The sequence below is a fragment of the Apium graveolens genome, chromosome 3 (assembly GCF_009905375.1).
Source record: "Apium graveolens cultivar Ventura chromosome 3, ASM990537v1, whole genome shotgun sequence".
NCBI classification, from domain to species: Eukaryota; Viridiplantae; Streptophyta; class Magnoliopsida; order Apiales; family Apiaceae; genus Apium; species Apium graveolens.
Genome location: NC_133649.1, coordinates 12,653,126 through 12,668,385, shown reverse-complemented (window position 1 = coordinate 12,668,385; position 15,260 = coordinate 12,653,126). Strand labels below are relative to the sequence as shown.

The 15,260-nt window shown below is 32.8% G+C and overlaps 1 protein-coding gene across 1 annotated transcript; it reads right to left on the bottom strand.

The window, feature by feature from the left end:
• Positions 1-2,929: 2,929 nt before the first annotated feature.
• Positions 2,930-4,275, bottom strand: LOC141713895 (ubiquitin-like-specific protease 1C). Its single transcript, XM_074517460.1, has 5 exons — positions 4,136-4,275; positions 3,525-3,600; positions 3,303-3,410; positions 3,089-3,170; positions 2,930-2,997 (listed from the first exon to the last, which is right to left on the bottom strand). Exons 1-5 carry the CDS (start codon positions 4,273-4,275, stop codon positions 2,930-2,932), a joined length of 474 nt encoding a protein of 157 aa, XP_074373561.1.
• Between the last annotated feature and the right edge of the window lie 10,985 nt (positions 4,276-15,260).

Below are 15,260 nucleotides of genomic sequence, written 5' to 3'. Positions count from 1 at the left end.
TTGGTTCCCAGTTTAATAGTTTAGATGGTTGATTTTGAATGTAATTCCCATTTATAATTTTAGATGGTTTTCTTTGAAATGTAATTAGTTTCGTGTATGTTTTGTAGGCTTCCCCATCTGATAGGAGTCCAAAACGAGCAAGGTTACCTGATGATGTTGATATAGTGAAGGTCGTGAATTCTTGTGGACTTTATGCGATTTTTTATAATTTGCATGTTGCATGTTTTTACGAAAAACCGTATGATAATCGTTAGCTAGGATGGGAACATGATGAATTGTGGAATTTAATTTTAAATAACTCTGATACAGGGGTGAGTTTATAGTTCTTGACCTTAGATTTCTTGCAAATGATTGAACTCATTTTTTTGAATGTGCTCATCCTTGCGGATATCAATGTCAGTAGATGATGTAAAAAACTTGTGGGTCATTATTATGATAAGCATGTTAGAGAGGTAAATTTGAGGTTTGGAATTTCAATTTTCGTGTTGTGTATCGTATGAATTATGATACTCATCTATTTATTTGTGCACGTGCTTGTGAAGGAATTGTCGACGCACACGGAAAAGTTGAAAGAACTAATAAGAGATGTCTTCCATAGGAACCAAAGGGATGATGTAGGTAAATTTTGCCATACATATTGTCGTTCCATCCCCCTTGCAGTAAGGACGGTTCTGACATCATCCTCAACGTTGTCGTATGCAAATTATGGGGTCGGTGAGTATGGGTCTGGCTATCACATATATGCACACCATACGCACACCTATAATCGTTCAACCCTTGATTCTATGTATGTTGATAAACTAATGCAACTGCAAGATAAAGTGTTACCGGAAGAGTACACATGGGCTTCGTTACATATGTCAAAATATAACACATAAGTTGAAATATTTCTAGCCTATGATGATACTCAGAGGGTTCATTTACTCAAGGAAGGATATGAGGAATGGTAAATCATGTAAATATGTTTCTTTTCTTTTTTTGGTAGTGAAGTAAATTTATTGCCACACATCTTTCTAGAGCTGCTATGTCTTTTGTTATTAATTAGATCATTTTTTTCTGATATAGGAAGCACGCGAATGTGACTCAAGTATCTCAATCAGAGTGAAGTTGAAGGTATGTTGATGGACCGACAAATGAAGAAGGCTTGAAATCTGCAATACTTGGAACTTTGCAGATGTAATGATCTTAGTGAAGACTTAATCAGAGTGTAGTTTTATTTGTTGTTGTCAGTTAGGGCATGTATGTTATGGTCTAGCTATTCCATTTTACTTTTTTTTCATTTCTTTTGTTTCCTGTTTGCTTTGGCTTCTGCATCACTAGCAAGCTAAATATAACATATTTATTTGACTTTTTAAATTTGATTCGCGGTGTCTTTAACTTGTGTGAATAGTTTCTACTGTCACATGTGTATATGTGTAAGGTGTCTGTGTGTGTAGAGAAGTAATATAAATAACACGAATTTTATTAATGATTTATCTCCTATAATAACTCAAGTGGTGAGGTGGACAAATTACCCCCCAAGTAACAATAAGAGACAAAAGAGCGAACTAAGGTTCAAGATGAAGCAACCCACTTGATTTGTTCGAATCCTTCGAGTGAAAACAAGCTTTTCGTATACTTGAAAATTTCATAAGGTTCAAGATACAGAGAATCTGGAATTTTTTTTGTCACTTTCTTGTTCAAGTCATACAAAAAGTGGTAACCATCTGCATCAATTAGTGAGAACTGAACATTGTTGAAGAGATGCTCAACATGGTATAATGCTACACCTACAATTAATAAATATAAATAGAAATAGTTATGTTTAATGTTGAGATGCTTATTGATCTTGTTTACGTTTGCAATATTATGAGCAGGTTTAAACTATAGATTCATGACATTTACTTGGTTGATTCTGCATGGTTATCTTGTGTAATTTTCCTCTTTCTACTGCTTGAAGATGTCACATGGATTTTTCAATCTTATTTTCTAACACTGATAATTAACAAGGAACGGAGTACAGAGCTTCGTGTTTATACAAGGAGGAAAAATCATCAAGAACATAATAAGAGTTTCTAATCAGTACATAATAAGTGCTTTCTAAATGAAAACCTATTCCAAGAACAGGTTTAAGTGCTTTCTAAATGAAAACCTGTTCCAGGAACAGGTTTAAGTGCTTCCTAATTGAAAACCTGTTTCAGGCAAGTTTCCATAGGCAAGTTTCTTCCTTAAATGGAAAGAAAATTGAATAATATATATTTATACTCTTATTTAGGGTACAAGCTAGAAATGAGTTATGAACAGATATATGCATGATATATCATTGCTAGAAACTGAATTACAAAAATTTGAATTTAGTAACAAAAAAAGAACTACAAAAATTTGATCATATTTTGATAAACTGAACACAAAGATTATGACATTATTATTGCAAGCAAAGTGTATGAAATTGCAAACAATAACATAGAAAATGGTGATGTTCTGGTAACAGGGATTGCTCACAGTATTCAATACCTAATAAATTCTTTTTTATCTTAAGATTGTTTTACATAGTAGTCAATTAACAAGTGTAGAATTGAAGAAACTTTTTCTGGCCTCTGCCTCTGCACTCCTTCTGGCCTCTGCCTCTGCACTCCTCGCATCATGCCTACTGAGGTGAAAATGCTTTCTTTACAAGACCTCTCTTATTATAGTTTACTTCTTTCCTTTTCCTGAGATTTTTACGCGCGATTATTATTGTGCTTCGAAGAATTTTTTTTTGTGATGCAGGATTGTTTTCCTTCTCCGAAACTGGGGACTGCCTAAGACGTCAATCATGAATGTCACCATGCTCCAACTCTATGTCTTCCCTTGCAGATGCTTCAGAAGTGTTTTCCTTCTTCGGAACCGAGGACAAACTAGGAGGCGCCTTCGGACTGTTTTGCCTCTCCCAAACTGGGGAAACTGGTGACTACATAAGAGGAGGTGAATTCTGAATCTCATCATGCAGCTTCCTCGATATAGGCCTTCCAAAATGACCTGATAGGAATAGTGTATACGAAGTTAGTTTTTGACATTATATAAAACAAGATAATAATGACAAAAAAATAAATAAAAAGAATAACATTACTCTCCAACTCTTCACACATTATAGGCCAAATGTCTTCCCTCAATGCAGATGCATCTTTTGGGTCAAACCAGTTCTCGGTAAACTGAATCAGATGCAAAGATGTAATATGAGATAGATAGATAGATAGAAAGTTAGTTAGATAGATAGATAGATAGATAGTAGATATATAGATAGAGAGATGGAGAGATTAACTAAGAAAGAGCGAAAAAAGTACCATATTCAAATTTTCCATTTTAAAACTTATCGGTGCTTGTTCACAAAAGAGCTTGATCATATGTAACACAAAAAAAGCACAATCAAATGTATTTCCTTGTTGCGGAACCTAAGGGGAATCATAGAATAAATATGACAGTTAAGATGTAGAAAAAACATGCCATCGAAAACAGGAAAGAAACACATAAAATCCATTTGAAAGGCACTACCAAAGAGATTTCACCTCAACTTTTCTTGTGATGACATTTGGTATTTCTGAAAACGGTTTATTCGTCTTTGCCCATAATCTTTTCAGAAACCTTCATTAATTAAAACTTGAAAATTATATCAAAAACTAGGCGACTCATCCGCGCTTCGTGCGGCTTACTTAAATTTTATAAATTTTTACCATTCGATTGTCTCCAAAATCCTACTACTCAAGTGATAGTTGTAAGAATCCAAATGGAGCACGAACAGACTTGAGTTTGCTTCCTCGTCTGGGAAGCAAACTATCGTCAAGATATAATGATCCCTGTATAATTTTATTTTTTTTAAATAACATTGAAGCTACTAGTTACAATTACATTAGTTTGAGAAACTTACTCTTTGTGAACTGGGAAAAGAATATAGGAGTGCTGATTGAAATTAAGCTTATTCGCTAAAGTTAGGTCACGCGCCGTCTCAAATTGATATTCCAATTTTTTGTAAGAGTACGTGTTTTGAATTGAAATTTTTAAAGCTCCTAGAGAAGACATTGTCTTCTACAAATGCCTAACCAAAAATAAACAAAGAATTGGTGAAAATATGACTATTTGAAATAGCTAATTCAAAGAAAAGAAAAAATATATATACTACCTCACGTAAAAATATAACACGTCTGAATGAACATGAGCACCAACTTGCAAACTTTTCATGATAGCTCGTATTGTTGGTTCATCATCATCCATATCAGGGGACACATACTTCTCCACATCTATTTTTTCAGACCTTGACATATTTTGTCGGAGAATTATGTTCTCCAACCTTGTGAGCCGTTGTTGAGTTTCAGATGTGATGTTCTCCAACCTTCAGAGCCATTGTTCAGTTTCATCTGTGAGCATATCAGGTCTTTCTTCAGACCTGCATTAAGACATGAAGAACATTAACCTTAATGGACACTACAAGCTTCTTAAAGTGAAAATTTGTTTCTTGTACGACTCTCTAACCTTGCCCATCGTTCAATGCGAACTAGGCCCTCCAACCTTTCCAGCCGTTGATTTACACTAACACAAGCGGCACCCTCTACGGACGACATCTCTTTCTTTATTTTCTTCATTGCATTCTTTGTTTCTTTTTTATTCCAAGCTGAAATCACAGGCATTTCAGTGGTGAAGGGCTTCAGTTTCTGAAGAGAAAAGACCTGGAGGAAGTAAGTGCACCCCCCAGTCCCATATTCCATATGCTCCTCTTGTCTTTTCCTTTTGCCCTCTTTTTAAAATCCTTGATCGCCTCAACAAGGATATCGAGGATAACATTAGCATTAGCATCAAATTACCACTAGTAATTACCATTAATGTCAAACCTGCAAACAGTGGTCACGCGAGGTAAACTGTAAAATTATACACATAAATACTAATTTTAAAACTCAAAATACTTGAACAAAAAACATTATCACAACATTACAAGTGCACAATAATATACCCATGCATATCAGTCAAGCAAATTTTAAATAGTCAATTCAGATAGCACTTCTTGAATTTTATGTTTACAAATAAAATTTGAACAAAAAATATTACCACAACATGTACAAGTGCACAAATAATATACTCATGCATATCAGTCAAGCAAATTTTAAATAGTCAATTTAGATAACACTTCTTGAATTTTATGTTTATAAATTAAATTTTTGTCATACCCCGTAACGAATACCGTCTCCAACTAAAACGTACCCACTAGCTTAAAATCTACTATAAATAGATAGTTGATGATAAATATATTTAGTAGTTAACTATTTAGAGAGATATGAACAAAAAAAAATTCAGATTTCGGGTATACCTGAATCTGATCTGATATCTGTTAGATCGTGTTCAGGTATTTATTTTCGGATATTTTTCGGGTTCGGGTCGGATTCGGGTATGGATAAAAATTTCGGATTTGAATATGGATTCTGCCATACCCTACCCGATCCGACCCGATTGTCATCTCTGAAAAATAAAATTTTCGATATTTTCTATTTTTATTTTGGTGTCTTTTCTTCTCCCACTTAATTAAGCAACTCCCTCTTAATTAAGCAAAACACTAATATACTTCTATTAAAATAATATAATATAAAATTAACATATATATTCATGAAAGTAAAGTATTATAATTCTTATGATTAAATTTAAAAAATTATAAAATATATATTATAATATTTGAATTATAAATTTAAAATTTTAAAAATATGCTTATACAAAATATTATAAATAATAATATTATTCAAAACTTTTTTACTTATATGTACTTTCATATTTATACAACTTTTTTTTATAAATTCACTGAAACAAGTTTCTCGATCGCTCTCTCACTCTCTCAATCGCCCCGTTCAAGCTCCGTTCAAAGTAAGTAATGTTGTCAATTGTTGTTTGGATAGTTCTGTATGTAATTGTTATTTTGCTTATGAAGCAAACTCACAATTCATACTGCGGTATCTCCCTCTCTATCTCAAATTCAAGTTGTGTGTGTATATATGTGTGTGCAGTGTTGTGTTTTTGACACCAGCGATTAGTGTTGTAAGCCCTAATTACATACAATAACCAATCTTATGGTACTTATGGTCATTATGGTACTTATGCAAAAGATACATACATATCAGAGCCATAAGTTCATAATCTTATAAATGCCAAGATAAGTGATCGTTGAAATTACTTCTTTTTTCCTTTTTTATGAATGTTGTAATTACATTCTGGCAGATCATAGCTAATTACAGCTTGTTTATGTGATTATAATGATAGATATGGAGAAAAAGGAATTGAATGATCAAATTACCCTTTTGGATAATAGATACTTGAATTGTTCAGATACAACTGAATTGATTACAAAAGTGGGCACTGGACTGGAATCATATTTTCATTCCATTGCTCCTCCACGAAAATTATCGGTATGTTTTTTTGTGCAAGTCTATATAATCATTTGCATTGTCGAATAAATATTTTTGCTATAAATCGATACAGGAACAAAAAGTGGGCAACATAAAAGTATCAGATATTGACTACGAAAGTCTGCCCTTTTTAATATTAAACAAGGCAAGTATTATTTTTTGTTGTTTATGTTTTGAGTTGAAACCGTTATTTTAAATTTCTAGTCATTGCACATTTGTAGGATGAAAAACAATTATATAGCATGCAAAGTATCATAGACTTTGTAGGTAATGATGTTGAAAAGAAAAAGTCTGAAGCTTCATGGATGCGTTCTAACTATCTTGAGAAGACAAAGGAGATTGGCACAGAGGTTAGTCAATAAAGCAATATGTATGCATGTTGATACTTTGCTTCTTTAGTCATTCTGATATGTATTTACATTTTACTAATTTTAGTAAAGAGCAGCTGATATTTTGTGGTTTGGGAAAGAAGCTTACCAGCTAGGGTTCTTATAACTCTGTTTATTGCTTTCTGATACAGGGATGAAGGAGATTCGGTGTATTTCCATGCCGCCATAGTGGGGGACCCATCATAGGTACGTCTTTCTGATATATTTTGGTTGTTGTGCTTACATCCCTATAATGTTCTTCAACGATGCATGCCATCCTACCAAACTACTCTACAGTTATAAACAATTATATAAACAGTTAGCTCCATTCTTAAGTAAATAATCTACCAAGATGTATATTTATAATATCATCAAGTTGTGTTGTCTTTCTTTATTTTTGCGGGTTGTTAGTTTAGCTGGAATTAAGTTAATAATTGTATCTATGCTTGAATATTTTATATTGTTGGTTTTTCGTTAACTTTGTTGGTATCGTAGTCTTGCAAATTTGAGTGATTTCTGCAGAAAAATAAAAATCCTGAACCTTTGTGGATGCGCAAAAGCTACATCTGACTCGGGTTTAAAGGTAGGCCAAAGTAAGACTTGTTGTAGTTCAGTGCTTTACATTATGTAGCTTTCTATTAACTTTTATGACAACTATACACAGGCCATATAACTTTTATGTCACTCTCTGTTCAAAGTAAGTACAAAATTTGTCTTGCTTCTATTGTGTATTGCATGTTTAAATGTGTGTATATATAATTGAATAATTTGAGTGATTTAGTTGTTCTCTCACTATCTCAATCGCTCTCTCCGGTAATTTATGTTTAAATAGTGTTGGTTTACTTGTTTTTGTTATAATTTCTGTGTTTTCGATTTAAGTCGGATATATGCTAAATTTGTTTTATTGATGTTTATTTTGTGGTTTTCGTTATGTTGCAAATTTTTAATGAATGTGGTTAGAGTTGATATAAAGAATGAAAAGTGTTTGATGATGGATATGAATGATCTCTATTGTCTTGTTCGGATTGCTATGTGATTAAATTGTTAATAGATAGATGAATGCGGTTCTAAATCGCTAACATGCATTAAACATTCTGATATCTATGAATGCCTAATTTTGATTTCTAGTAGTCATCCTTATATGTATTTAAATTTTACTAAATTTAGTAAAGAGTAGCTGATATTTTGTGGTTTGGGGAAGAAGCTTACCAACTAGGGTTCTTATAACTCTGTTTATTACTTTTTGATACATGGGTGAAGGAGATTCGGTGTATTGTCATGCCGCCACAGTGGGGGGACCCATCATAGGTACGTCTTTCTGATATATTTTGGTTGTTGTGCTTATATCCCTATAATATTCTTCAACGATGCATGCCATCCTACCAAAGTACTCTACAATTATAAACAATTCAATAAACAGTTAGCTCCATTCTTAAGTAAATAATCTACCAAGATGTATATTTATAGTATCATGAAGTTGTTTTGTCTTATGAAAGTCCCTTGGGCAAGCTAGTAATATCAAATAGTGACTATGACAGTCTTTCTTTTTGAAAGTAAACGAGGCAAGTAATTAGTATATGGAGCAGTTTGTCTCTTTCATGATTCTGCCCCCAGTATTTGAATCTGCCCCGGTATTTTTGCTACACACTTTCTGGATTCTACCATCCTGAGTATCAATTTGCCTATTTGAGTATTTTGCCCCTAGTTTGAGTATTCTGCCCCCAGTGTATTAGTAATTAATATTTTATTTTAAATTATATATTTCAATTTTATTTCAAATTCTCAAATAATTCTACGAACTAATTAAAAAAGAAGCAAAAAATGGAGGGAAAATAAAAATTAAATCTAAAGTATATAATTTAGTGGTTTCATATTCTATCAGATGTGACATTATGGCCGGGTGGAATAACTTTGTTTCGAAACTTCAAAATTAAGCGTGTGCTTGAGTATTTTGGGATGGGTGACCCCGTAGGAAGTCCTTTTTTTTTGCTTCTGTATTATATTTCGTAATAATATATCTTAAGTACAAATTTTGAAATTTTTCGTACCTCGAAAAGACATTTTGCAGTGCTCTGGTTGTCATATATACTCTTATGTAAAATTTTGAATTTCACTTCACATACGATAAAAAACAACAATTTGTCGGCATGATGCTATATGTCAAATATTCTAAGCAAGAATCTAATGTGATTTTATTGATTTCTGCAGTATATTCAGAAATAAATGGGCATACTAGAAGATGGAATTAGGAAATCCTGGGGATCGACGACATTATCTGAAAACAGTAGAGGTTATGATTCAGTTTTTGTAACAAATATTGAAGCCAAAAGTCTATTCTTTTGACATATGTTCAGAATTGCAATTATAATGCCTATATTTCCGTTAAAACTGATAGAATCAGCTTTTAATATGATTGTTTGTCTTGCTAGTGAGAGTAAATATTAAGTTGAAGTATTACTATTGTTTTTCATTTTGAAATTTATTATTTTCTTTGATTTGAACCCATGACCTTTGTCATGCGGGAGGATTGCCTTACCAGTAACGACTTGCCACTAGGCTAGACTACTACTGTTTTGCCTTCGTGCAGAGCTGAAGATGAGAGTGGAAGAACTTGAAGCAGAAGTTGCAAAGTTGAAGAATATTATAGAATTGCTAAGGATTGTGATAAAAAACAATGAAAATAAGATAGCTCTTCTTGAAAAGCACAAGAAGGAGTGGATCGCGTTACTTCATACTGCAATATAAATCATGGGGGGGGAGTAAGAAAGGAGAAGGAAAGTAAATGATATTTTTACAAGTTTCTCTATGTATTTTACCATGGAAAAATTGCTTTATGATTGCTCTATGAACGATTGTAACAAGTTTAAGGATCTATATTCATCTCGTTTTCAACTTATTTTTTTTTGTTTTGATGTGTTTTAATGCATATTCATTAGATAGCACTTATCAAAACCAGTATTGTACTATATTGCTTGTATTAGATATATTACTTGCATATATCTTTACCACTCTTTCTTTCAAGTGACACTATTCATCACCTTTAAATTTATGACATTGCAATTAGAAGCAAACATGACATAATAGACATAGCTCCATAACTACAACAATTTAAGAATTGAGCCAAGACTACAAATAAAGCTTCCGAGGAATTTACATAGAAAAATAAAGAAAAGATCATGCTTATATTTTTCTGCAATAAAAGGTTACATAGCCAAATTTACTTTATAAGGGCTGCAGGGGAATGGTGCAAGAGAAAATCTAATTAATATATTAGATTAATAACATGATGGCATGAAGTGAAGGAGGAGCATGACATAGTCATAATCTGGCCAACTGCCCTCATGGAGTCAACATACTTGCATAAATTATTTAAGATATTTTTGACAAATATCTTAAATTCAAATCATTCAAGGAGCATTTAGTTAAGTTTACAAGTCAACTAAGAAATTGTCAAACTAAACATTATGCTTACAACAACATTGGGGAAAACACCGCCAAGAACTCACAGCATAGTAGCATACTTTAAAAATTTGAAACACAAACAACATGAACCAATTCCAGCTCCAAGTTTGCACTGTGCAAAATGCATTCCATTTCCAGTTCCTACTGATTCACTTCTAGACAACACAAACAACATGAACTAAAATTAGAACAGTGGGAAATAAAGGCCATCAGAATCAAAACACACTCAAAAAACACTATATTTGACACATCTATGCTTGACACTCCTGAACCACACTTCTGTTGTAACCCATGGCCGGTTTCCGGCCACCTCCCTCGTTTGACACACACCTCAACAACAACAACTACCATCATTACTTTCTATTTGATTCCCCTCTTCTTCTTTGTTCACGTCAAACCTAGCCGAGGGTTATTACCGCCGGCTCTGCAACTCTCTCCTCGTCCATCCCTCTTTCACTACTACCACTGCACACCCATCATCGGGTCGCCCCCACCCAACGCCAGCAGTCATACCTCCCTGACAAAGTCAGAAGTTGACTTTTCTTTGACTTCTATTTTAGAGTCTTTCATCTTTTCAGAATCAGACACAACAGTTTTTGTAAAAATTTAACAGGATTTACCTTTGGCTTAATTGGCAAAGTCCCTTTCTCACTTTTACCATCTTTATAACCTAACCCCTCTTTTCGGTTTCCACTACTTAGAATATTATGAGTTGTTTTGCCTGATTAGTCCAAAACCTGATAATTTCTCTTTCTTTTTCTAATCCAGTTTTTAGATAATCATTCTGTTTCATTCTTAACATACACAACATTATCTCTCTCTGTCTGAATAGTGTTCATCTTAATTAACTCTTCTTCAAGATAGCTATTTCTGTTTTTGTACTTTAGATTTTCAGATTTTAATCTTTCATTCTCTAAAGTCTGATCTCTATAGCTAATATAAATGTTTTTCAAAAATAATCTCAACTCAATAATATCTTATGTATCAAAAACAAGAGTTTATAGAGGTACCTCTAGTTTAGCAGCATCAGAACTGCTATCAGCATTTGCCATTAAGGCATAATTCACCTCTTCTTCAGATTCTGAAGTGTCTGCCCAGTTTTTCTTCTTTGTGATAAATGTCTGACCTTTATCACTATTTCCTTTCTTGCAATCAGGAGAGATGTGGTCTCTTTCACCACAATTGTAGCATTTGACATTTGAGTTATCTCTTCTGTCAGACTTTCCTCTTTTGCCTTCAGTCTTTCTGAACCCTTTCTTGTCAGAACTTCCACCTTTCCTGGAAAACTTCTTACCCTTTCCGAATTTCTTGTAGGCTATCTTTGTGATACCCTTCACCATAAGAGCACACAATTGCATCATCTCTGCATCAACATCCACTTCAGATAAATTTTCAGGTTCTGAATCATCATAATCAGAATCTGATGACTCTGAATCAGACTGTATGATGAGAGCCTTTCCTTTTGTCTTCCTAGAGACAATTGGCTTTTCTTCAACCTCTAAAGCAACTGTCTTAGACTTCCCTCCATGCCTCTTCTTTCTTTGCCCCATCTCAAGTTCATGAGCCTTGAGCATCCCATATATTTCATTAAGAGACATATCAACAAGTTCATAGTTGTCTCTTATTGTAGTAGCTTTCAAATCCCACTTTTCAGGAGAAGCTAGTAGGAATTTTAGATTTGAATCTTCTAGATCATATTCCTTATCCACTAGTGATAAATCATTCAACAACTTTGTGAATCTGTCATATGTATCAGTTAGTGACTCATCAGATTTTGAGTCAAAGTGCTCATACTCCTGTGTGAGTATTGTCTTCCTGTTCTTTTTGATGGCATTTGTTCCTTGACATCTCACTTCCAATGCATCCTAGATTTCTTTTGCAGTCTTGCATCCAATCACCCTATTTGACATGACATTGTCAAGTGCACTATGAAGCAAGTGTCTTACTTTTGCATCCTTGCCTAGTGAAGAGATGTCTTCAGTGATGAATTCTCTCTTTTCTTTGGGAATCATCATTTGTGGCTCATTCCCAACTGCAACAGAAAGCTTTGTGGGCTTGTGTGGACCGTCATAAATTCTGTCTAAATTTATGGATTTGTAGCTTCCAGAAATATGGCCATCTTCACACTCCATACAGGGTACTCAGACACCCTAAGCAAAGGAACCCTGATGGTTTCATATCTACTGGTGTTTTGAATGGGTTGAACCTTTGTAGGTTCTTGAGGGTCTGGTATTTTTGCTTGATCAGACATGATTGATTGTTTGTTTGGATCTTAACTGTTTGTAAGCTTAACAGGTTGACTCTGATACCATTTGTTAGGCCTCAATGATACTATAGAGGGTTGAATATAGTATCTACAATCAATTCAATTTTGAACACAAATATGTAACAGAAAACAAGTTTATTCAATATATCAAACTCTGTTACAATAGGTTTAATCTACTCTCTCAGTGATGTATGATATCACTAAGAGCTGCTAGGGTTACAAATAAATAATATTCTCGTGAATGATAACACTTATAGTGTAAATTCTAATATGTGTTTATATACTACACAATTACAAGATATCTCCTAATTGATATGATAATGATTCTGTTTCCTAGAATACATCAATCAGAGATTATCTACTATAGTCTTATAACTGTCCAATTCTTCATGCATATCTTTACTTGTTTAATCCAGATCCTCTCCTGTAAATCAGTTGCTTTCCTTATCTGAAGTGTACCAGCACTTAAGTCCTGATATAAGTTCTGACGCCTTAAGTTCTGATAACTTCTTGTCTTCAGTAAGTTCTGATTTTCAGTTAAGTTATGATACTAAGTTCTGAAACTAAACAAATCAGATTAGACATGACATCACAAATATATCTAACATGATATATAAGCTTGCTATTGGTTATTGGTGTGCGAAGATCTACATATAACTAGCATTATTACTCGTGCAAGGCACGTGGTAGCTTTATTTATAGAAAAACATTACTATTTTTTAATGTACTTTTACGATATTTGTGTTATTTCATACAATATTGCGTGGTTCATGTTACAAGGACTAATGTAACGACGAATATTCCTAAATTTATATTATGCCACGAATATAAAGTTTAGAATGCACTCTTACCATTGAAAATAATGGTTTTATATCAAGTTTCAATGATTTTTTCAATTGGTGATACAAAAATACTATAATATTTATGTATCATATTTATCAAAATATGGGGGCAAAATAGTAAATTTTTTTACACGGTCGAGCTCGAACTTCAAATTATTTGGCTCATAAGGCTCACGAGTCTTATCGAGCCGATACTTTTTATTAATATAAATATATTTGTATATAAATATTTAATATTTTATTTATATTTTATATATTTAATATAAATGATTTCGAGCATAACCTATCATATTTCGAGTTTTTGCGGTTGAAACCGAGCTCGTGCTCGAGCTCGAATATTTTTAATCGAGTTTGAGCCTGAAAGTTTTCGACTCGGCTCGACTTGATTATAGCCTTAGTTGTTGTACACAACTATAAAGTTAATATTTTGAAGTGAGTTAATTACACAAGTCTCGATAATTAATAAATTATTATTATATGGTAATATATTATCAACAAGTTAATATGGTAACATAATATCAACAAGTTATTTATTTAATGGTTATAATTTTTTTATAAATAAAAGAAAATTATAACCCCGTTATTGTACATGAGTTTAAAGTTAGTATATTGTAGTGAGCTAATTATGCAAATTTTAGAATAATTTTATTCTATATAAGTATTAGCCTCTACCTCAATTGATTAAATGCACATGTTTGGACATATGTGTCACGTGTTCAATTCTACAAGCCAACAATATTTTTTCATATTTATTTAAGTACGGGCGCAAAATAGTAATTTCGAATTATATGTTTCTCCTAAAAAAATTGAGCCTATCGAACTTTTTATGACCCAAGATTCGAGTTTGAAATTTAAGGTTCAGTTGAACTTGAGTTCGTGCTTGAACCCGAACATTTTTAATCGAGTTCGAGCCTAACAGTTTTCGACTCGACTCGGATTGGTTATACCCTTAGTTGTTCCACGAGTATAAAGTTAGTATCTCGAAGCGAGTTAATTATCGGAGTCTCGATAATTAATAAATAATTATTATACGATAAGATATTATCAACAAGTTAATATGCTAATATATTATCAACAAGAAATTATTCATTTGATTTAAAAATTAAAAAAATAATTATAATCCTATTGCTGCACATGAGTATAAAGTTATTATATTGTAATCAGCTAATTACCCAAGTCTTAGAATAATTTTATCATGTATAAATATTGAATTATATAGGTTTAGTCACCCAAAACAAATAAAGAAGTATGTAACTCAATAGTTGATGTTATCAAAATATAATCAAATGAGTCTCTAGCTTAGTTGGTTAAGTCATATGTTTTTTATAAGTGTGTCATGGGTTCAATTCTTCATGCCAACAATAATTTTTCATATTCATTCAAATACGAGAGCAAAATATTAATTTCGAATTAAATATTTCCCAACGAAAGGAAGAAGTTATTTATTTAATATATCAATTAAAAAAAATAATTATAATCCCAATGTTACACATGAATATAAAATTATTATATTGTAATCAACTAATTATCATGTCTTAACTGTTAAATAAAAAAGTAAAAAAACGTGAATAATAAACCCTAAAGTGAGATCGCCCTCTGTTTCTTCCGTTTCTGCTCCTGCCTACCGGCTGCCGGGGGCTTCCGCCGGAACTTCCCCGGTGGTAAGCCCCAAAACTTTCCTTTTCTTTGATTTTCCTTCTTCCTTTCAATAAAAATCGAACCAAAACCAAATATCTAGAATTTATTTCTCAGATCTATCTTGATTTTGAGTCCGATTCTGCAAATAAAAATTACCTCTAGATTCAAATCCCCCTCCTTAACATCATACCAAAATTTGGTGTCATTCCAAGGTATTTGAATTTTTTGGTTTAAGTCTCGTCTATTGACGTGTGTCTGGATTGTCCCCCTTTTGTTGGAATGTTGA

Bases quoted from the DNA above. Each gene is read 5' to 3' on its own strand.
- LOC141713895 (XM_074517460.1), bottom strand. From the start codon at position 4,275: ATGTCAAGGTCTGAAAAAATAGATGTGGAGAAGTATGTGTCCCCTGAT. The intron at 3,601-4,135 runs GTAGTATATATA...TAATTAATGAAG, and splicing joins GTGTTATATTTTTACGTGAG to GTTTCTGAAAAGATTATGGG. The intron at 3,171-3,302 runs GTACTTTTTTCG...CATCTGATTCAG, and splicing joins AAATGGAAAATTTGAATATG to TTTACCGAGAACTGGTTTGA.